General features: G+C 45.4%; 1 protein-coding gene and 1 pseudogene across 8 annotated transcripts in view; one reads left to right on the top strand and one right to left on the bottom strand.

Annotated features, from left to right (window-relative positions):
• The window catches only part of Mrtfa (myocardin related transcription factor A), a 173050-nt gene that overhangs the window by 20263 nt on the left and 127904 nt on the right, over nucleotides 1–24883 (bottom strand). For all 8 annotated transcript variants that reach the window (XM_075959821.1, XM_075959820.1, XM_075959822.1 and 5 more), the window contains one exon: nucleotides 11873–11938. In XM_075959821.1, coding sequence (XP_075815936.1) covers nucleotides 11873–11879 — 7 coding nt within the window. In that variant the 5' untranslated portion in view covers nucleotides 11880–11938. The remainder of the gene's footprint in view (nucleotides 1–11872; nucleotides 11939–24883) is intronic.
• LOC142845112 (small ribosomal subunit protein eS21 pseudogene) lies at nucleotides 22907–24459 on the top strand (annotated as a pseudogene).

Below are 24883 nucleotides of genomic sequence, written 5' to 3'. Positions count from 1 at the left end.
TCTGTGCACCATGTGCATGCAGTGCTCTCGGAGGACAGAAGAGGGCGCAGTATCCCTTGGACTGGGACTAATAGATGGTTGTGAGCTGCCATGAAGGTGCTGGAAGTTGAACCCAGGTCCTCTTCTCCAGCCCCTTTAATTTTTATTCCTTCTTCCTTTCTTTCCTCCATCCCTTCTCTCTTTTTTCTTTGAGACAGGGTTTCTTTGTATAGGGTTTTCCTGGAACTTGCTCTGTAGACCAGGCTGGCCTCAAACTCAGAGATCCATCTGCCTTTGCCTCCTGAGTGCTGGGATTAAATGCAAGCACCACCACCACCCAACTTTAATTTTCATTTATTTATTTATTTATTTTTGGTTTTTCGAGACAGGGTTTCTCTGTGGTTTTGGAGCCTGTCCTGGAACTAGCTCTTGTAGACCAGGCTGGTCTCGAACTCACAAAGATCCGCCTGCCTCTGTTTTTTTAAAAAATATTTATTTATTTATTATGTACACAATATTCTGTCTGCATGTATGCCTACAGGCCAGAAGAGGGCACCAGGCCTCATTACAGATGGTTGTGAGCCACCATGTGGTTGCTGGGAATTGAACTCAGGACCTTTGGAAGAGCAGGCAATGCTCTTAACCTCTGAGCCATTTCTCCAGCCCTTAATTTTTATTCTTAAAAACTACATTTTTAAGATTTTCTGTGTGTATCAGTTTGCTCTTTCTACCCTGTGAGTCCCAGGTCATCAGACTTGGTGGCAAATGCCTTCATCCACGGAGACATCTCCTAAGCCCTGGTGGTTAGTATTGTTAACTTGGAACAATCTAGAATCCCTTGGAAGAGAAATCTTACTGAGAGGCTGTGTAAGACAGGCTGGCCTGTGGGCACATCTGTGGGGCGTGGGGTACCCTGGTCATGGTAGCTGAGGTGGGAAGGCAGGGGATCCTGAGCTGTGAACTTCAGAGTGGGGAGAATGAGCTGAGCACAGGCATGCAAGCATGAAGGAACTCCTCTCGGCTTCATGATTGTGGATCCCGCGTGGCTCGCTGCTTTGGGCTTCAATCACAAACAATGGTGACTGTACTCTGGGACTGTGAGCTAAACGCCCTTTCTCCCTAAGAGCTCTAACCGTGGCTTTTTATGGCATCATCACTTTCTCTAAATCGGCAACAGGCAGAAGGAGACCTCAGCTTTAGTCACAGGCAAATAGAAAGAGGCGCAGTCTCTTATTTTATTTCTTCTTCCTTGCTTGAAAAGGCCACATGGAGGAAAAGGGGTCACTGGATAACCAAACTGCTCCCAGAGTACCCTTGCCCCCAGTACAAGAGTACAAGAACTCCTACTACTCAAGGCCAATGAGAGGCAGATATGTTAGCTTTCCCCTCTCTGAGAGGGCGGCTGTGGAGGCCACTAGTTCACAGGCAGCAGCTGCCATCAAGTCTTCAATCATTGGAACAGGCCTGTGCTCTACTTCCACTTGGGGGAGAACAGAGCAGCAATATTCTCCATGAAGGAAATGTCAGAAACCATGAATTTCCCCAAGTATGGTTCAAGACAAGGGCATTCCAGCAGAATTCAAGGACCTCTAGAATCCTGGGCTCCAAGAAGTCTTACCTTCAGTGGCTTGGCAATTTTAGTACCACAAAAACTTGAAAATCATTATTTCACTAGTCCAAAGAACAAAAAGAAGCAAGAAGGTGGGGTTTCAAAAACGCTCATTCTCCACGCCCCAGTGATTAACGGAGTAACATGTGGAAGGACTTCACGTGTGCTTCACGAACTTTCTCAACAGTCTGCTTTGAGTTTTCAGCTCTGGGATGTGAGGGCCATCTGCCAGCCCACTGATTGCCAAGGTTGACATTTCAACTCTGCTGACTTCATAGCTAAGGAGTTCTAATTTCTGGAGCTATATTCCTGGGAGTCAACGATTCAGGCTGGGTGGGGGAGCTCGGCAACAGAGTCTAGCACACGTGAAGTCCTGGACTGGATCCGAACAAAGTCCTGACAAATAAATCAGGCTTTCTGCTGCTTTCCTCAGACCTGGGCTAGACCCTAGTCTTGCTGAGCCGTCCTACCTCCTGCTGACAAGCGTGATCATCACACCTGGGTGTTCTCCCAGCAGGGGAAGAGCACAAAGCCCAGACAGAGGCAGGAACTAGAAAGGGCCTCACATCCTACGGAAGGGCATAGGCTGGCCACGCCACTGACAGGTCAAGGGCTGGCATGAGCATCAAGGAGATGATTCTGGGATTCTACACACAGGCAGAGGAGGTTCACTCCAGGGCAAGGTAAACCCACTGGAGCAATTCTAGGGGCCTAGAAATCATGTAATAAATTGGAGGTGACTGCCTGGATAACTCTCCAGTCAGAGAATATGCAATATTCTTTGAGAAGCATCCATATAGCACAGAAGAAACTAAACACCCATGATTTAACACATGGTATCATGACAGAAGCAGAAAGCTGCCTTAGAGACTTCCAGTCTCCCAAAACAGTAGGTAGGCATGGACAGCAGCCTGGAAGGCCAACAGTGACAGTTACTCTCATGCTCTCTCCCCAAATGTGACGTCCTGACCTCACCAATCATAGGACTTCAACTGGATACTGTTTGTTTCAACTGAACCCTCTTCCTTTACTTATGTAGCAGAGGAAGATCAATCTTGAGCTCCTGCCCCACCCTGTCTGCTGAGAGCTAGGATGACAGGGATGTGCTACCACACTGGCTCATGTGCTGCTGGGGTCTGGACCCAGGGCTTCATGCATGGCAGGCAAGCACTCTACCATGTGAGCCTCACCCCAGCCCCCCGTCAACTACTTTCAGACTTGAAAATTCCTGTGTGGGTAAGTACCACTATACACTGTTTCCTTCAAGAATCAATAACAGGTCTAGAGCCAGAAAAGCTGGGCTGGATCTGTCTCTGTTTCTAAGCAGCCGCGAGAGCAAGGGCAAGTCATGTGACTTCTGAGGCTTCTGTCCTCATCCACAAACAGCAGCTACACTTACGACCACACCCAGTGATTATTAGCATTGAACGAAGTGAAAGTATTCTGCCATCTGCTAAACTGGGTTAAGACTAAGGCACTGTTCCTGCTGCAGTTTCCTCCCTGCCTGCTCTCTGGGAAGAAACAGCTCGTGCAAGAAGCAACGCTGAGCACTGCCTGTGCCCGACCTCCACTCTTTGTCCCTCTGTTCAGTAGACACACCACGCCTACCAAAATATCTGCAACAAAGACCACTGATCAGAAAGTCGTGTCAACAGCTCTAGGGCCTGAATATGACAACTAGAACCAGAACTAAGTCCACGAGAACCGAAGACAGCTTGAGTAGAGAAGGGACCACACATCTAGGGCAAGCAAGATCCAAACTAAAAGTCATGAGCACTCAACACATATCCTGTTTCGGTATGCAAGTTTGACACCACCCTTGTTTTGGTACTTGGCTGTCACCCCCATCCAGACCAACTACCAAGAATGAAGACAGAGGGGTGCAAGTGATGGCTCAGTCAGTAAAGTCTTCTGAAAACATAAATTCAACCCTCTAGAAAAAAAAATAATATATATATATATATATATATATATATATATGTTTTAAAGCTAGATACAGTGGTACATGCTTGTAACCCCAGGGTCTCCACACACATATACTTCACCCATACATACACACAGAAAGGATGAATGCAGGAAGCAGAGATCTGAGGTACAGCTGCTCAATCCACCAGTGGTGGGAAAGGCCAAAGCTAGGGGAGGGGGTATACAGATTAGTACACACAGATGTCAAAGATATGGCACACTAAGGGTTAAAACACCAGGGCCAAACACTTTGAATCTGGTTGCTATGGCATCTGTGAGTATTTCCCAGAGGTCCATGTTTTAAACTTAGTCCTTAGCCCATGCTTCTACCAGGAAGTGATAAACCCTTTAGGACGGTACAGCTTTGAAAAAGATAAGGATAGTGGGACACCCCCCCATCCCTTTCCTTCCTTCACTCCCCAGCTGTATGAAGTGAACAGCTTCACTGTGCATGTATGTGCACTTCACTGTACATGTATGCATGTGTGCTTCATTGTGCATATATAGGCATTTCACTGCGCAGCAGGAACTGCACAGCTTCACTTTATTTCACCATGGCATACTCTCTCCCCACAGGCCGGTCAATCATGTATTACAATCTCAAAAAACATGACGCTAGCTATTCTTGCAGAAGACACAGATTAGGTTCCTACCACTGGCTTGGTGGCTTACAACCACTGTACCTCCAGTTCCAGGAGATCTGATGCCCTTCTGGGTACCAGACACACATGTGATGCAGACATGCATGGAGGCAAACACATATATACATTAAAAGAAACTGTGAGCAAAACATTTTATAAATTGATTATTTCATGTTTTTTTGTTACAGTGACAGAAGTGCAAACTGAACCAGGTCCTCTGCAAGAACAGTAAGCACTCTTAACCACTCAGTCATCTCTCTGGTCCCTTTTAAAGCTTTTTTTTTCTTTTACATTTTATATAGTTTGTGTATTGTGGGGTGGATGTACACATCATGGCACATGTGTAGAAGTTAGAGGGCAACTATCTGGGTGTCTCTGCTTCTCCCATGTGGGTCTTGGAGATCAAACACAGGTGGTCAGGATGTGCCTTTACCCAACGAGCCATCTTGCTGGCCCTTTACCTTCTTTTTAAGAACTGTCTCTTGTTAATCCTCGATCTTAATGACTGGGCTAGACTGGCCAGCAAGTCCCAGGGATCCTCCAGTACCACCTCCCCAGGCTAGGTTTGTAGGCACATGTCATCACAGCCAACTCTCTGTGTAGCTCTGGCTGCATGGTCAGCTGTTGAAGAGTGCCGCGTCCTTATGGTTGCGACCAGTGTTTACACATGACTTCAGCAGCACTCTGCAGCTAGACTTCAGACTGGCCTATGATTCCAGCACATCCCCCTTCCTCCCTTAAAGTCCAAAACAGTTAAGAAAAAAGAGACTCAGGCATGATGGCAAGCAAGCATTTGGGAAGCTGAGAGAGGATGATCTAAATTTTGCAAAGGAGCCTCAAAACACACTGACACAGGCATAGAAAGACACCCCAAAATGACCACTTTTTCTGAATATCCCCTTAGTCTTCTATCTGGATAAGTTGTAAATCATCTTCGTCCTCTTCTGGAAGAATCTAAGTCATTGTATCATCAGATGCACCGGCTCCGTTTGTCATGCCATGATTTCTCTTTCATCCATGTGTGGTGCTGAGGACGAACCTCGACCTCAGGATGCTGGGCTGTAGAATTAGCAAAGTAGCCACCCGGACGGCCTCACAATCACCTGTTTCCTTTACTGTCTTCCAGGTTTTTGCTGAGACAGGTTCTCAGATGCGGTCCAGACCGGCCTGGAATGCATTATGTAGACCAGGTGTGCATCACAGCACCCTGATCACTTATTACCTTGCAAAATATTGTCCTTTATATGGACACACTTCAGATAATAAGAACAAATTACCGAGAGTAACTACCTTCCTGTTGTTTTGAAAAGATAATAAAATTGTATAAAATCTCCATCGAAAAGATTACTTGGAAGCCCATCATGACGGTACACACCTTTGATCCCAGCAGTAGGGAGGCAGAGGCAGGCAGATCTTTACAAGTTTGAGGCCAATCTGGTCACATAGCAATTTGTAAGCCAAAGTTACGTGTTAGTGCCACCTTTCACAAAACAAAGAGATGGTCTGTCAGGAAATGGCACTTGCTGCTAAACCAGACGACCAGAGCATGATCCTTGGGACACACATGGGAGGAGAGAACCAACTCCCTCAAGCCTTCCAACCTCCCCGCCTGACTACCCTGTGACACAAACAAACCCACCCCCCACATACACTCACTCACACAATAAATAATTTTTGTTTTGTTTTTGAGACAGATCTCTACATAGCTATGGCTACCCTGGAACTTGCTCTGTAGACTAGCCTGCCTTTGCCTCCCAAGTGCTGGGATTAAAGGCGTGTGCTATTATGCCTGGTCAATAAATAAATAAATGTTAATAGCTCAATAAAGCTTGTCCTTGGTTTTTTGTTTAGATTCGGGCACAACACACAGTGAACTCCACACTCCTATTTTAGGGCTTGTGAGCAACGAGCCCCGAGGAGGAGGCTCTATGACAGTCACTGTTCACTGTGACACACACATGCTGAGACAGCAGAAGAGAGACAAGGACTCCGATGTCCATCAAGACTGAAACACGAAACCCCAGGAGCCATGGGCCCAGTCGGCCTTCCTGAGACAAAGAAAAGCATTCCAGGGACCACATGCCCACATGCCTAACACAGTTTTCCTTGGACTTCAAATCTAGGGACCAGTCCAACTCATTCCAGAAATACACATTTTACCAGTGTTTATAAAAACAAAACAAGGAAAAAAACCCCACAAAAATCAGAGCTGCAACTACAGTTAAACATTTCCACATTTCTGTGGAAAGGACACATCAGCTCATGGGGGTCTTTGCTTTAACCAAGAAGATGAAGACGAGGAGCTGGAGGAGGAAGGGAGGAAGGGAAAGGAAAGGATGGGAGGGAGACAACAAAAGGATAGGGAAGTCTCTTTTCTGCCGAAATCACCTCTGTGTTTGAAAGGGCAGATGGGCTATGCTGAGGCTCTCGGAGCAAGTGTCTGAAGGCAGACGGAGCCTGGGGCAACCAGAACTAGAATTGGCAAAGGTGTGTTGGGGGTGGGTGTATTTTAAGCTCCTTTTGGAAAGAGTAGATCTTGGCCACACCACTAGTTAACAGGAGTAGTAATTCAGAGACTAATACACAGACCTTCTAGCAACTTCCAGATGGACTTGAGCAAATGAAGACAATGGAAGCTTAAGACAAGGGTTTGTCCCTCCTGGATCTGACATGAAGGCACTAATCTATGAAGTTTCTGCTGAGACAGAACACCCCTGACAATGTTATCCTTTGCTAAAAACAAACAGCATTTCCAGGTTGGTGATTTGGCATTAAGAGCATTTGCTCTTTTTGCAGAGGACTCTGGTTTGATTCCCAGCACCCACATGGCCAGCATCACAACTGCCTGCCACTTCAATTCAGGGAATCCTGGTGCTTTCTTCTGACCTTTGTGGGCACCAGGCATGCATGTGGTCCATTTACATACATGCATGTAAAGTACTAATACATAGTAAAATAAATAAATGTAAAAAACAAACACGTACACCTTTGAATAAGCAAACATTTACCCAGAGACCTACAACTTTCTTTTGTCACCTTAATCTTTAGTAGGAAACAAAGGTAGTTCATCAGCACCGAGTGCACACCTAGTGTAACAAGGTTTGGTTCAGTCTACCCTCCCCCAATCCACAAAGAAGAATTTAACTTGATTGGAAAAGGAAATGTAGTAATAACTCCCAGTGCTTCACAGAGCGACATGTAACCTTTTGTCAAACTAAGACATCTCTTCTGGGTCAGATGAACAGGAAAGCTTCAGCAAGCACTGGGGCCTAACAAAATGGTCACTTAAAGGGATTGTGGGTGGGCACTATCTCTGTGTAGACCAGGTGGCCAACATCCTAAGCAAGAGATGGGCAACAGGATCAGACTGCAGAACTGGAGGGGTGGAATGGAGCTGGGTCAGTCTATTCAGGGCCTTAGGAACCCACTGCTGTCAGCCATTCTTTGCAGGGTCAGCATGAGACATGTGGGGTTTACATGCAGACCTAGAAACCATCCTAATCAGCTGGCAGAACCAGTTACTCTCCTGCCGATGTGTGTGAGTACATCAGCAGAGGAGGCCTCTGGATGGCACTAACTAGCTGCCCTCATACACTCTGAATTCTCCTAACCAGTCAGCCATAAGAGTCACCAATGGCAGTGCCGAGACACAGGGGAACACCACTAAAATATAAAGACATGGTTCAAGATGGCTTTGCAGGTAAAGGTGCTTGCTGCCAAGCTTGATGACCTAAGTTTAATTCCTGGGACTTGAATGAAGGGAGAGAAGTGACTCCTGAAATCTACACAAGACACATACATATGTACACACATACACATAGAGAACCACACACGTACACATACATATACAGACACATATACTCACACACAGATAGCACACACATCCCCACATACAATAAGAAAAATAAATGAAAGGACATGGTATAGCTTGGATAGAGCTCGGGGGAAGAGCATTTATCCAGCATATGAGGACCTGGGTTTGATTTTCAGTACCCAAAAACAAAAGAGAAGGAAAGGAGGAAGGAAGAGAGGGAGGGAGGACATGAAGGAATTAAAAAGACAAGCTCAAGAGGACCAAGCCAAGCTCCCAGCGCACTTCAAGGACAAAGATTTATTTCTCCACTTCTGTGCTGAGGTGTCATGGTTGCTCTGGATCAGTTTGTGATGATGGATGAACAGGTTGGCTGCAACACCACAAATGCTCCTGCTCTTTGCTCGCTGTCAAGGAGTCGCGATGGAACAGGCCAAGAAGGAAAAAACAACCGTGGCTCTACTCTCACATCCAGAGTCACAGGAGTTCCTTCTCATTTGCTTGCTCAGGACAACGTCCACACTTGCCTTCTTAAACAGTTACGTACAGCTGCACAGCTGGCCCTGTCAGAACGCTGTTCCTATCCCTCACTTTGCTCTGGACTGAAAGACCTGCTTGCTTCCTGCAGGCACCATCTTCCCTCCTTTTTCCTCAGAAAGCACCAGAGAAAGTTCAGAGCCAAGACTGCGTGGGCCCACTTTTTGGCACTATGCATTTGATGGGTTTTAAGTGGTGTTATATTTGAGACATGTTTACATAGTGAGAATAAAGGATACTGGGAAATGACGTTGTTCAGAACACTGCAGAAAGCAGCTCCATACCCACAGTTGAGACACATGAACCACAGAGGAAGGTATGTGGGAACTAGAAGACTTTAATCCCCTAAATCCATGAGAAGGCCACTCCCAGTGCTGAACGGCACACAGAACAAGAACAACCGTAATGGGAAAGAAGCCACGGGAGTACATCACGTCCTGCAAATTCGATGAGTGAGCTGAATCAAGTAGTCCATCCTACATGGGACCGTGAATGAGGGTTCTGGGGCAAGCTAGGCTCATCTTCCTTCCCACAGTCATATGCGGTGGGGAAGAGGCTGGATGAAAAGATTTAAGGTATAAACCAGAAATAAAACACAGCCACAAAACCTTGTCCTTTCTCTGCCTTGGCTTACCTGCCCTTCCTCCTCAGTTGTACAACAAACTTAAGATGTAAGGACTCTGGGAACGTCTCAGGCCAATCGATGGACTCTAAGTGGATGCTTCAGAGAGCTGCTACTTTCAGTTTGCCTGCTGGCCCTGCCTGTGCTTCCCTTAAGAGGTTTGCGATGGAGATGAGGAAAGCAGTACGCAGCAGTGAAGGGGCGAGGGTGGGAGGGGATGCTGGGGACCGCCAGGTGACGCTGAGGTAAGGTTACCCACCACTGCGGGCTAGCCTCTCTGGGAGCCTGGGGCCTAACCCTGCATTCAGGCACACTGGTTGAGAGGGGACTCTCACACCTGAACTCTTCTAGGCTTCAGCTTTTTCTCTCACCATCTTTTCTGCTCCCATTTCCTCCCCAAAGAAGCTGGAAATCAGCATTGTCCACAAGAAAGCTCCTGGTGGGTGGGTTGGGGGAGACACTGAAGGCCATGGAGAGGTGAGCATTCCCAATTCATAGAACAGGCACACCCAAGCATGCAGTTTGACTTCAAGACAGCTGGAGGCCGTGGGCTCCCAGTAAGATGGGAGAGTTGATTGAGGTTATTTCAAACACTGTGACCAGAATTCTAGCCAGTTTGCTAGGTTTTTTTTTTTCTACACACACATCATTTTGCAATCAGGTGTCTTTATTCACCTAGGGCCAGGTACTGGAGGACAGGAACACAAGTGACTTTCTCTAAGAGTTCAGGAAGGTGGAGGGACACACGGACACCTGCAGTTTCTGAGCACCACGCTAAAGCATATCTTCCTAAGATATGGCTGGTCAGTTCTACCCAGATGATCCTCAGCAGCACATGAAAGTCAGGAAGAAGAATGTGAGCAGCCCAAACCTACTGCTGGTCCTGAGAACAAGGCTCTCAAAACCAGTGACGCATCCGCAGCCAGCCCATGCGGATGTGCACTGGGTAGACTGTAGTAACCCAGACTTGGTTGTTTCATGTCTGGAAGGCACGTATCAGGGCCTCGTGTTTCTTTCATTTTGATGTTGTCTAAAACCATCTTAGGTACAAAGCGGACATAAACATAGATGCCCTTCGTGTAGGGGTAAGCAGATGAGGCTTGCTTCTTGATGAGATCTGCAGACTGGCAGTTCTGGAATGTTCTATAAAACACACAGATTACTGCCTACCAGGAACACTGCCAATCTACTGCAGAACCCTGAGACTGAGGCTGGGGTTGGAACCCTTCTCTGGAGGATCACAGACTACACAGAACAACAGGCCAATCACCGCAGTAAAGTGCAGCGAACAGAAAGATTAACACCGCGATGGAGTCAAACACTGACTGTCCTCAGTTGTTCAGAACCTGCAATGGCTTCCTACTGTGCTCAGAGCACCCTAACTCCCCTGGAGCACCCTAACTCCCCTGGAGCACCCTAACTCCCCTGGAGCACCCTAACTCCTCTAGAGCACCCTAACTCCTGGCTCATCATACTCCAGACACTGGCTTATTTGATATTCCTTTCCTGTTTCGTCTGTTGTGGGGTTTTGAAAGAGTCTCACAGTATGATTCTCTCTGGCCTTGAACTTCTGCCTCTGTCTTCCAAATGATGGAATTAAAGGAATGTGCCACCACACCAGGTTTCTTGGCCAGCTTATCCAAAGCGACTCCAATTTTTTCCTGTTGCTGTTAACAGATCCACCAGGTAAATTTATACACAGCACTTACCAGGTTCTTAAATTATCTTCCTCATTTGTCTCCACTTCCTTTGCTTTCTAACCATAAATCTCCTGAAAGCAGGGGCAGATTTATCTTGCACTATCAACTGCACACATTACTACTTTGAATGAGTGACTGACAACATGGGCACCATGGCAACAGGGGAGTAGGCACCGAAGTGAGATGAAGCTCAGTTTTCCCATGAAAGCAGATGTTGCTGATGTGTGTAGGCGTGTGTATGTATGTGTGTATGTGTGTGTGTGTGTGTGTGTGTGTGTGTGTGTATGCGCACGCACACGCATGCATACTCATGCCCATGCATATGTTATCTTCTTCAGGGTGGATCCCAGTGGTGATGACATACCACCAGGGGAGGGACCCCGTCAATCTGCTGAGAACTCAGTAAAGAAACGTCAAAAGATCAAGACCACTGGCCCCAGCCTTCACTATCTACAATGCTCTTAGTAGTCAAAGCAGGCTTTCTTGTTTCTAACAAATTCTAAGGTTTGGTTTCATTTCTCCCCCAAGGGATGCAGCCACTGGGACAGAGTGATGGCAGCTCACCAACAGCGCCATTCAGGCATGCACACACCCATACCCTCCATGGGTACCTCAGGATCTCTCTAAAATAAACTGTAGTCCATTGACAATACCTGTCCGCAATAGAGAACAGATTTCTCTCCCCAGTGCCTGAGCATGGTGGTGAAGTGTACAGCAGCAGAACAGCCCCTGCTCCTCTCATGAAGGGAAGTTGTAAAGCCCATGAAAAGTACAGTTACAAAGCAAGGACTATTTGCTGACCCCCTCGAAGCCTAACACTGCGTGTTTTACAGGACGTGATGAATCTGGGTGACGGATGACCCAGTTACCAAGAACTGATGGAAAAGTAAGAGGCAGGTACAACTGGAAAATAAACCCATGGCTTTTGCTGTTACACGCTCCTGTGCCACACAGGAGCCACTCCAACACAAAGAGCAAGCGTACAAATGTTGAGAGAGAGACACTTACGCGGCATGATCCCTTGGCTCACCAGCTCCTCCCGGGTCCGCCGCTGCTGGAGCTTCAACTGCAGCACTGCATGGCAGCAAAGAGAACACAGGTGAAGTCAGTCAGCCATCCCACCACAGCAGACACATTTTCAAATGCAGAGAACGTCCAAAAAATAAGCTATATTGTAAAAGGAGGATCCCAAACTGCAACTGTGTGTAACTGCAGAAGTGGCCTGACAGCAAGGGTTTCCGCATTCTGCTGTGGGCGGCAAGAGGAAGTTGCGAAGGGTCTTGCAGGGCGATAACAATCCACAAACTACCAGGCTTGCCTCTTGCTTAAAACCTACAGGTCTCAGCCTTCCTCTTGGGACTGAAAACACCAATTCTAAGTTCATGGGGCCAGGACCCAGCACAAAGAGCTTCCCGGCTGCTGTGCAGGTTTTCAGCGGATGTTTGCACACGGACAAGCTGAACAAGTGCTGTGTCACAGAGACCGGGGAGCCGCATATTTGTAAAACTTTTCTTTCGGGTCTAAAAATTAGGGTTATTTTCACCATGCACCGTTCCTCTAGACTAGAAGCTATCCTGCCATTAACATGGTTCTGTTCTTTTTCTTCATTTTCATCAGGGCCTTCCTTTCTCTGTTGAGATGAGACAACCAAGCGATATGACTCAACGCACATCCGGGCTAGTGGAGAAAGACAGGTGTCTCTCTCTCCGCACTCCATCCTGCAGCACTGCTTAATGAAACAGCAGGGGGCTTTATTAAATTAAGCATCAATCATCTCTATTCAGAAGAACAGCTAGCACAGCTGTAGTGAGAGACCAAGGAAAGTCCAAGGAGGGCCGGAGGGTCCCACAGCCAAGGCAAGCCCCCTTTCACTGAGCAGGCTTCAGCTGCAGGCCCCACTAGGAATGGTGGTGTGCTTGCAGGGGCCTTTTCTGCACAGCAGTTTTTAGAGGCATCCAAGGATAAAGGAACAATGACTACTCAAATTTGTGTCCCGAGCTCTTTTCCCTCCCCAGCACTAAGCAGTGTCTGAACCCTCTTCAGCAATTCTGCCTCCTCAGAAACTGCCCTAATTTCACCACGTTCCCAGGCTGCCAGCGTGACTTGCAAGCTGTCCTCCCCTAGGGTGACACGCCCCAGCGAGGTTAAGTCTTACTCTTCCTTAATTATCACAGACCTTTCTCCATCTTTAAATTTCATTTTTGCTAGAAAATGCTCACTTTCTCCATCTGGGATCCCCTACATTCAGAACTACTCTGGGTCACCTAAGCCACTTGCTACCTGTGTAGTGATGCCTTCTGCTGTGTATAGTTACCCCGGAACCTCTCCCCTGATAGTTTATAAAGTCCTTGAAGTTAAAAAAAAAAAAGGTCTTATTAAGTTGAGCACAGTGGCTCATAACTATAATCCCAGCCCTATGGAAGCTGAGGCAAAGGACTACTACAAATTCTATATCAACTTGTGGTTATACAGTAGAAGTCTGTCTCTAAAAAGAAAAACGAAGAAATGTTATTTTGTTTGTTTGTTTTTTCAAGACAAGGTTTTTCCATGTAACAGCCCTAGCTGTCCTGGAACTAGTTCTATACACCAGACTGGCCTTGAATTCACAGAGATCTGCCTGCATCTGCCTCCTGAGTGCTGGGATTAATTTCCCAGTACATTTATGTTTTAAAATCACTTCAGTTTCATTTTCATAAGATCCATAAGAAGATGGTTATTACTTAACCCATTTTATAGGTTAGCCAAGTGAGGCCTACAGAGATTAATCAGTCAAATTTGTCTCACTAATAAGGGGTGGAGCAGTATTTGAACCCAAACACTGATGTCATAACCTGAGCTCCTAACTTTGTTTTCCCAGGATTTTCTGCAAGTGAGCTCTGCTGAGATAACAGGCCTCCTGAGTTCATTATCTGCTGCTGAGGAAAACCACTGGTTCAGATTAGGGTCAAAGGAGATGAGGTAATCAACTTCAGTGGAGGAATTTAACCTAGGAACTGACTACAGAGTAACATAAATGTAGGTCAACACAGCAGCAACACATTTGCTTTTGTTCTTGGTGACTATTGACATGCTTTTAACTTATTTACACACCCACACCCAACCCCCTCCACATGCACCCCCCCCCACACACACACATGCACATCCACACACCCTCAGGCCGGGCTTGTAACTCATTGGTTGTACCTAACATGTACAAGGCTCTGAGTTTTAACCTCAATACTGAGGAAGAAGGTGGGTAGCTCTGCAAAGATGGCTATGATCATTATTTCTTATACAAGTAAGAAATTAGAGCACAGACTTTTTAATTTTTTATTTTGTGCCATGCAGCTTATAGAACAGAAGCTGGGTTCCATCCTGGTCTCTGTAAATCTCAGGTGTGGTACTTAGCACGGAACACACATTCATAAGAAAGGAAAGGGAAGGCAGGTGGTGGTGCACGCCTTTAATATCAGTATTTGGGAGGCAGAAGCAAACGGATCTCTGTGAGTTCGGGGCCAGCCTGGTCTACAGAGTGAGTTCCAGGGCAGGCTCCAAAGCTACACTGTAGGAGGAAAGTCGCTTGTTTGTTCCCGGCTGCTCGGCCTGAAATAATCACGCATAAACTATATTATTTAAAACACCGTTTGGCCCATTAGCTCTAGCTTATTATTTGCTAACTCTTACATCTTAATTTAACCCATCTCCATTAATCTGTGCATCACCACAAGGTTGTGGCTTCCCAGCAAAGTTTCAGTGTGCCTGTATCCAGCAGCGGCTCCATGGCTTCTCCCTGACTCTGCCCTTCTTTCTCCCAGCATTCAATTTAGTTTTCCCTGCCTAACTCTGTTTCCCTATAGCTCTGCTATAGGCCCAAAGCAGTTCCTTTATTAGCCAATGGTATTCACAGCATACAGAGAGGGATCCCACATCACTACACTGAGAACCCTGTCTTGAAAAACAAAAAAAAAAAAAAGGAGGGGACTAAAAAAGGAAAGCCAAGCTGGACAAGACGGGAGAGAATAAAAGGGCAGGGACAGCCTGTCCTTTTCTACAGCATTGATTGATTGATTGATTGATAGGTTTTTCAAGACAGGGTTTCTCTGTAGCTTTGGAGCCTGTCCTGGAACTAGCTCTTGTAGACCAGGCTGGCCTCGAACTCACAGAGATCCGCCTGCCTCTGCCTCCTGAATGCTGGGATTAAAGGCACCCAGCATCTGCTACAGTATTTCTAAGACTCAATAAACTATTAGAGAATACTTAAATATAACAAATTAATATAACACATTTCAGAGAACAGAGAAACAATCAATTACGCCTAGACATTGCAAACATAGAATAATTAGTGAAACAGCTATTACTCAATAGTAATTTTGAAACACCAATTATTGGTCCTGAGTGAGCTTAGGGTCATGACGGTCACTGTACAATTGTGTTGCTGTTGCTTTTGGACATGGGTAGTGTGGGGGAGGATCTAGGGTTGGTCGCTTTCTAATCTGATTTCTTCATTTTCTTTTCCAATTATTTGCAAACAAATTTATTATTTTATATGTATGGGTGTTCTGCCCGAGGAAGTTTATCTACGTACTACACATATTTAGTGCCTGTGGAGACAAGAAGCAAGCACTGTGTCCCCTGGAACTGGAGTTAGAGCCAGCTGTGAGCTGCCGCATGGGTGCAGGGAATTGAACATGGGTCTTCTGGAAAAGCAGCCAGTGCTCTTGATCACTGAGCCATCTCTCCAGCTGGGTCTTCCAACACTTTCCCGGCAAGCACTCAGGTGACTCACCATCCATCAGCTATAAACGCATTTGTCCATCTACATACGAGCTGTCCCCACAAACCCACTTAGAAACAGGCACTGTACTAAGTTTGTGGGATTTGCTAACAATATAGGTAAGACACAGGCCTGAGCACAAGCAGGTATTTCTGTTGACTTTTTATTTATTGAGGAATGATAAGGAGATCTAAATAGTGACGTAGAGTGAAGAAAAAAGAGTGTGCCAAGTTCTTACTCCACACATCTCCCCAGACTGGTATGGTCTACAGTTCAGAGGTAAAGGCACTTGCTGCTGAGCCTGACTGAGTTTGACCCTGGAACCCACACAGTGCAAGAAAAACCAATTCCTCAAAGTTGTCTTGTTCTCTCTCTCTCTCTCTCTCTCTCTCTCTCTCTCTCTCTCTCTCTCTCACACACACACACACACACACACACACACACACACACACACACACACCTAATTAAAAAAATAAAAACAGGGCGGTGGTGGCAGCACTCAGCACTCGGGAGGCAGAGGCAGGTGGATCTCTGTCAGTTCAAGGCCAGCCTGGTCTACAAGAGCTAGTTCCAGGACAGGCTCTAAAACTACAGCAAAACCCTGTTTCGAAAAACCAAAAATAAAAAATAAAAAAATAAAAACAAATCATTTGAACTGGTTTTAAATATTTCTTGGGATGAGTGGCCAAAGTGTTAAGCTTATGGCCTCTAAAACACAGTCCCAGTAAATAGCAAACTCACCCTAACCTAGTAATGGATACCACTAACTAGCTTCAAACCAAAGAGCTTATTTTCCTGGGAAGGTCCAGAGGAGGGGGTTGGGCGTTAGCTTTAGAAGAAGCTTGGCATGTGATAATTAAACATCATTTTATCAGTCAGTTATATCTATTTTATTCATGCATTGTACAGTGTAGTTGATACCAAATCCTTAAATTCACTTGGTGGATTCAAATTATAAAAGCATATGACCTATCCCTCAGAACCAGACTACGCTGAACACACTGGTTTTATTCTTACGGTGTATGACTGAAAGTAGGTGAAGCAGTACTGGAGAGATGGCTCAGTGTTAAGTACACAGGCCCAGGTTTGATTTCTAGTATTTACATGGAGGCTCACAACCACCCAGAATGTCAGTTCTAGGGAATCTGATGCCCTCTTCTGGCTTCCTCAAGCACCAGGCATGTAAGTGGTATATGGACATAAACGTAGGTAAAATACCCATAGACATAAAATAAATTAAATAGGTAAAAACTGGGGCCTGGGGATGTAGCTCAGTTGATAGAATAATTTGACTAGCATTCACGAGGCCTAGTACCACATAAATAGGTGTGGTGAGACCTCAGGAATACCAGTATTTGGGGCACAAAGGCAGGAAAATCAAAGTTGGAAGTCATTTTTGGGCGATGGTGATGCACTCCTTTAATCCCAGCATTTGGGAGGCAGAGACAGGTGATCTCTGAGTTCCAGGCCAGCCTGGTCTACAGAAGGGGTTCCAAGCCAGCCAGGGCTACACAGATAAACACTTTCAAAATAATGAAAAGAAAAAGAAAGTAACTTTTGTCTATATACTCAGTTCAAGGCCAGCTGAGGATACAGGAGATCCTGTTTCCAAATAAAGAAAATAACTAAATGAAATTGGGAAGTATGTGGAAGGTGTCCTGAGAAGAAGATATTTCCCAACTTCTGCTGTTGCTGCTGCGTTGCTTTCAGCAGAGGCACTTAGTGTAGGAGCTGGGAGCCGGGTGGGGAGAGGGCTCTGCAGTCATTCGTCCAGCAGGAACTTACTACACACACTGCCGCAGCAGGCCCTGGGCCAGGGGTGTGACGTGTTCAGGGAGACACAGTGAATCCGTGACAACAAATAAGTACAGCCTGCGGTGCGAGTTTGACAGGAAGTACTTCAGAGCAGGCAGAGTCCAGGAGCCAGTTTTTCCCCTTAAATGCTCTGCTAGCTAACTTGTAACAGTTTCTCTTTCTATGACAGGACCAACTGTCTAGAACAGACTTTAGGTGAAACATTAACAATAAGCCAGTCAGAGCTCAGGGCTTACACCCTTGGCACTTCTGTGCTCAGCTGCCTGAGGGTTCCTGTGCCAAGTGCCAGAGTGTGGGTTCACTTCCATCCACTCCATCTCAAATTCCTGCTTGGCTCCCTATCAAGGCTGTCATGGCTGCTGCTGCTGTTTCCTCTGCTTCCTCTTCCTCCCTCCTCCTCTTCTTTTTCACGCGTGCGTGCGCACACGTATTCTTTGGAAAAACAAAGGGTCTGCTATATGCCAGACACTGCCTGCTGCAAAGGATGCTATGGAGACTAGATGATGCAGTCACTGCCATTAGGGAAGTTTACAGTTGCAGGGGAAATGAACATCAAATAAGCACTAAAAAGTGTGAAGAGCATTTTCAAAGCCACAGACATCAGATCCTAATTAACTGAGCCTACTGGACTCAAGTCACACATTTTACACTTCCAAATGGGGCTGTTAGGGATGCTGTCTCATGAGGACTGATTTTCATCTTCATGGAACTCTTAGGTCTGATGGGAAAGGGACTCAAAATGAATCATTATAAGAGACAAGACTGCAAGGTTTACTCATGGCTTATCAAACACGAGTCTCAGTGCCAGGCACAGGACATCTCCATGATCCATGCTGCCATCAACTGCTACAGGCAGGGAAGCTCCTTTTGCAGTGGATGGATCACTGCAGACTCATGACTCAGAGTGAGAGACACTGAAAGCTTCTGTGCCAGGCCCCACCCTCAAGAAATAGTCCAGACAGGAGCTATCGAAGAAAGTCCTTAAAATTGTGAAAAAATGCTTAAGTGCAGTTTTTCTTTCTTTTTTTTTTTTTATTTTGAGACAGGGTTTCTCCGTAGCTTTTTGGTTCCTGTCCTGGAATTAGCTTTTCTAGACCAGGCTGGCCTCGAACTCAGAGAATCGCCTGCCTCTGCCTCTGCCTCCCGAGTGCTGGGATTAAAGGCGTGTGCCACCACCGCCCAGCTTAAATGTAGTTTTTCACAGTTGATAACTTCTGGTGGGGTGGAGTGGGGAAAGACTCAGCTCTTTTTAAGGAGCTGGTCGCTGGGAGCTTGACAGTGCTCCAATGGGTGTTTGGGCAATACAAGTTGGACTTGGTGGTTTCTTTTCTTTTTGTGGGGGTAGGGCTCAGGGATGGGAGAGTGGACCTGATCAAGATGCACTGTGTGAAATTCCCAAATAATTAATGAAGGCATTATGTTGGGGGGGGGGGGAGAAGGGGAGAAGACAAAGGAGGAAGGGTAAGAAAAGAACGAAGAGTAGACAGGACAGGGCAAAGCAATACACTGCTTCCCTCTGGTAAGCAGCTCATCTGCACTCTGTTCCCAGATTCAAGTCCCCTTGTAAGTCTACCAGAAAAGGGCATAAAAGCTGGCAACATTCATTACTGAATTGTACAGTGAATATTCAAAGTATGCGCCTAAAATTCTGAGCTGTCAATGCAGAAGCAGTGGTTGAAAGACCCAGAAAGATCCACTTATCTTTTACCAGAGACTATGGGGACCAGCTGGATTTCAAGGTCCAAAGTTAACACAAAAATGAAAAAGCAGAAGACAATGAAAGCACACTGTCTTTGGGATCCTATTGACTCACCATGGCTAGAGCTGAGTGAGACCAAGTATGCCTGTGAGCTCAGCACTGAGGTGGCTGAAGCAGGAAGATCTAGGAGGAGAGATCAGCCTAAGCTACACAGTGAGACTCAGTAGAAGGGGAGGGGTGCAGAGGAAAGAGGAGGAAAATCATATGGTTAAATGCATCACGGATGTCTTAGAGTTTCTACTGCTGCAATCAAACCAAAAAACAAGGTGTGGAGAAAAGGGTTTATTCGGCTTACAGTTCCATATTGCTGTTCATTATTGAAGGAAGTCAGGACAGGAACTCAGCAGGGCAGGATCCTGAAGGCAGGAGCTGAAGCAGAGGCCATGGAGGGGCACTGCTTACTGGCTTGTATCACATGGCTTGCTCAGCCTGTTTTCTTAGAGAACCCAGGACCACCAGCCCAGGGATGGCACCACCCACAATGGGATGGACCCTCCCCCATCAACCACTAATTAAGAAAATGCTTATGCTGGATCTCATGGAGGCATCTCCTCAACCAAGGCTCCTTCCTCAGTGGTGACACCAGTTTGCACCGAGCTGACACAAAGCCAGTCAGTATAACGGGTGCCCACACTAGACCTTGGCAAAGAAAAGTCACAGCAGTAGGGAATGGATGGAATCCACCATATAAAGTTGTGGTCACCTGACAGCAATGTGGCATTGTTGGTGTCTCAGAATGACAATTGTGTAAGAAGCTGGCATTAAGAAGAACTATCTGAAGGTGTCTGGGTCACCTGTGTAAGTCTAAAGCTGTTCTAAAATAAAAGATTATTATATTTTTTTTTTTTTTTGGTTTTTCGAGACAGGGTTTCTCTGCGGTTTTGGAGCCTGTCCTGGAACTAGCTCTTGTAGACCAGGCTGGACTCGAACTCACAGAGATCCACCTGCCTCTGCCTCCCGAGTGCTGGGATTAAAGGCGTGCGTCACCACCGCCCGGCAAAAGATTATTTTTAAAACTTGTGATCTAGGACTGGTGAGATGGTTCAGCAGTTAAGAACACTGGCTGCTCTTCCAGATGATCCAAGTTTGAGTCCTAGCAACCACATGGTGGCTCACAATGGTCTCTAACCCCAGTTCCTGGGAATCCAATGCCCTCTTCAAGCCCCCGCAGGCACCAAGTACACATGTAGTACAGTGATGTATGCAGACAAAGCACATATATACAAAATTAAAAATAACAAAATAAACTCATGAATTTTATTTCTTCAGAAGAATTTATGATTCAATTAGTGAATTACATCAAGGGTCAGGCTTTCAAACTAAAATGCTGCCATCTCTTGGGCACAAATTACTATTCCACAAACAACTACTTATGAAGAACAAAGAGTAACAAGCTTTCTAATAGAATCAAAGCACAAGTGATCTGCAGCATAAATGAATACAACTAATTACAATATAATATGTAAAGATAACACTGTAGAAGAATCCTGACTCTAAGATACCCACCTCACAAACTGAGATTTCAAACTTGATTGTGCTGTTGATAAGCTCCATCATTCAGCCTTTTTACAAATTCATATGTCACATGTAAGCATCAGTAAAATTCTTTTCAAACAATCTATTTTAGAAACCAGAAATCACACACACCCCTCAAAGAGATAAATATCTTCCATCTAATGGTGTAGGAGGGTCTTCTTTCTATGTGTTGCTTTCATTGGTCAAATAAAGAAACTGCCTAGGCCTTCTGATAGGGCAGAACTTAGATAGGTGGGAAAAAGAGAACTGGATTCTGGGAGGAAGAAGGCAGTGTGGCAGACGCCATGGTTCTCCTTTCCAAGACGGACGCTGGTTAGACTCATGCCGGTAAACCACAGTCAAGTGGTGATACACATTAATGGAGATGGGTTAAACGAATATGTAAGAGTTAGCCAAGAAGAGGTTAGAACTAATGGGCCAGGCAGTAATCTAATTAATACAGATTTCCGTGTGATTATTTCGGGCATAAGCTAGCCAGGCGTCCTGGAGCTGGGTGAGATGAAAAGCAGGCCCGCGTCTGCCTACAACAATCGAATCTGATGCTGTTAGGAATAAAGCAGAGCTTTTGCTGAAGTTCTTCTCCTGGTTGGAAAACCTAAGCTACTTATCCATCTAGCCTAGTAATTTGTAAAAGATAGGCCCACAAAACCTAACTTAAGCAATTAAATATGGGAAAATAAAAGATCTGGGCTGTTGAATAATACTTATAAAATGGTGAGAACATACCCCTTAGGGTCCTGGTCTCCTAAAACTAACTATGCAGAGGGCACTATCATCATTTTATAGAAATTTGAGTTTTGAAACAAGCTACGTGTCCAAGGTCACAGTAACAATTAATGGGCAGAGCAGAAACTAGGGTCCAGCTGTGTACAAATCTAAAGCCTTAAGCCCACAGTTCTATCTACTGTCCACCTTTCGTTCTCCTTACAACACATTGGTCATGTTTTAGAATGACACGTAACATAAGTGCCATCAAAATGACATAGCTAGAGGACCCAGAAGTTACTGCAAATAGGATGCTATGTATATGGCATGCATCAGAACGCTCTGCAAAGGCTGCTTGTGTTCTCAGGAACCAGACATTCTAATAGACCAGTGGTGGACACATCTTCAAGACACTCCAAGGGGCTCCCAGAGACAGACGTCTAGGAGGATGTAAAACCTCCACAGGCCATCATCCTATCCCAGATCTCAATAAAAGAAACTGTTTCATAAAGGAAAATCTAGTGAAGAGAACAGAAAGTGACTGGTGGGTAAAATACATACATAAAGTCTTTTTGAGAATAAAACATGACCCACATAGAAATCTAAAAGACAGGATAAGCCAGAAATAAGGCTCAGAGAAACTGGGTTCCAGGAAACAGTAGAAGCCCAAGTCGGTTTCAAGGCAGCTACCTAGTTTGGCAGCAGTCCAAGAAAGGGGTCCAGGGAAAGCCCACCAGGAGAGAAGAAAAGAAAACCTAGCTGGTGAGGTGGTGACTTTGACCGCATGTAGCTCTGGCCTACGCTGGTAGCTGCAAAGTCACAGGTAAGTGGCTTTTTTCATGAATTCGTGCCCTAAAGTTGGATACCAGATTTAGCACGAATTCTAACTGGACTTAATAATAAAAACCTGGAGTCAGATATTAGGGGGTGAAAGCTGAGAAAGATTAGAGAAGCAAAGCAGCTCCATCACAGAGTCAGGCTTGGTGGTACACACCTTTAAGAGGCAGAGGCAGGTAGATCTCTGCGTGTTCAAGGCCAGCCTGGTCTAGATAGTGAGTTCCAGCAAGAGCTACGTGTCTTAACAAACAAACAAACAAAATGAACTCCACAGTGCTGAAGACTTGGCTCACAGGTTAAGAGCATGTATCATTTTTGCAAAGAGCCTGCATTTAGTTCCCAGCACCTAGATCAAGTAGCTCACAGCTACCTCTAACAAAACCTCTGGCCACTAGGACACTGCACTCATGTTCGCAAAACCACACACATACACATAACTAAAAACAAAGTATTTTTTTAAAAAATGAGCTCCATCACATAAGATCTGGATGTAGCGTGCAACTGCACCGGAGCTTGAACCAAACAGAGCAGTAAATTGGCATTGTCTTCCCTAGACCAAGGAGGGCAACCCAAAGTCAAAGTATCAGGAATGCTGTTTCTATGATGTTATCCTGTTTCCCTGCGATGTTAGTTCTATATGTTTGGGAACGTCTACACCCTCATCTCTGTGGGTATTACTGATGTTAACAATCCACCTAGATCTGTTGAGGGCAGTGACAGGTGAGCAGATTCTGAACTTGGATTCAAGATAAAAGAAAATCTTCCTAGATCTGTGCACTTCTAATGTCTATATCTTTAGATACATGGGCTAGAAAACATAAACCACATTAGAATGATTATGAAAAGTCTGAGGAAGCCTTCAAGCTTCATTTGAATCCTGTAAGTACTTAAGAGATTTGGGTATTGTGATAAACTTTTCCTACTTTTCTTTTTTATCTTTCAAAACTAAACAAACAAACAAAAAAAAACAAAACCAGGGTCTCATCATGTAACTCTAGTTGACCCAAAACTCACTTTGTAGACCATGCTGGACTCAAACCCAGACATCTGTCTGAATCAACTTTCCAACTGCTAGGATTAAAGGCCTTTTAATTTCTTAAAAATTCTGATGTTCAATTTTAGTGTCGATAATAACAAAATTTACTTTAGTTAACATTTAAGGGGAAATCTATAAATTAAGTTCGCCTTTAAAATAAATACATTTTCATATTAAAGAAGATCTTTTTAAAAATTTTATTTGGGGGCTGGAGAGGTGGCTCAGTGGTTAAGAGCATTGCCTGCTCTTCCAAAGGTCCTGAGTTCAATTCCTAGCAACCACATGGTGGCTCACAACCATCTGTAATGAGGTCTGGTGCCCTCTCCTGGCCTGTAGGGATACACACAGACAGAACATTGTATACATAATAAATAAATAAATAAATAAATAAATAAATAAATAAATAAATAAATAAAAATTTTATTTTATGGGCAGAGTCGTTTGGCCTATCTGTGTAGATCAAGTGTGCTGGTGCCTGTGGACTCCAGAAGAGGGCGTCAGATCCCCTGGACTGAGTCACATATGGCTGTGGACAGCAAGTGTTGGGAACTGAACCTGTGTTCTCTGACCTCTAGCCTTTAGGAGGGATCTTTCCTGACGGAAGGGTTAGAGGGCAAAGAGATGATCAGAAAGAAAAGTTAGAACACGAGTTTTAAACTCCCCCCCCCCACTGCCTCAGTGTGTGTCTCTCTCTCTGACACACACACGGGGGGGGGGGAGAGAGAAAAAGACAGAGAGAGAATTTGAAGGTTTTTTTAAAAAATGTTTATGCATAAAGTTCTGGCTGTTCAAGGAAAAACATACAAACATAGCAATTTCTCCCTGTAAAATCCTAGGCAGCAGTCCCCCCTCCTCGGTTTGTGTGTGTTCACGATGAACCTGGAAGGAGGGGACACAGCTTTGACAGGCAGGATGACGCTGGCAAGTTTATATACCCGTATGTGCCATGCAAATTCTCCTTGAGCAACCACATCACTGGTGCCAAGGATCAGGCACCCATCTAGATGAGTGTGGCCAAGGTTGACAAGGTCGCGGGCAGGTTTAGTGGCCAGTTTAAAAGCCTCTGCCACCTGTGGGCCATTTGCAGGATGGGTGAGTCAGGTGATTCTGTTCTCCAATTGGCTAATGCTGATGGCATCATCTCAAATAACTGAGCAGAGGAAATTTGGGAATATGTGTTGTAAGGAAACAGCGAGAACCCCACCTAATTCTAGTTAGTGTAAAGTTTTGGCTATCTAGCTGAATTAGAGATTTAAAAATAAATTTTGGGGCCGGGCAGTGGTGGCGCACGCCTTTAATCCCAGCACTCGGGAGGCAGAGGCAGGCGGATCTTTGTGAGTTCGAGACCAGCCTGGTCTACAAGAGCTAGTTCCAGGACAGGCTCCAAAACCACAGAGAAACCCTGTCTCGAAAAAAAATTAAATAAATAAAAAAAATAAATTTTGGGAAAGGCTGCAGCAAAATGTCTGAGATGAAATCTGTAAAATTAAACTTCACACAAAATGGGAGGATAGAAACCGTAAGGCCAGCAGCCACAGTGCTGGAGAGTTATTCTCAAGTTCAAACCCACGCTGGAGT

This window comes from Microtus pennsylvanicus, chromosome 2, assembly GCF_037038515.1.
Source record: "Microtus pennsylvanicus isolate mMicPen1 chromosome 2, mMicPen1.hap1, whole genome shotgun sequence".
In the NCBI taxonomy this organism is placed as follows: domain Eukaryota; kingdom Metazoa; phylum Chordata; class Mammalia; order Rodentia; family Cricetidae; genus Microtus; species Microtus pennsylvanicus.
Note: the sequence above shows the minus strand (reverse complement) of the source record. Positions and strands in the feature narration are given on the sequence as shown.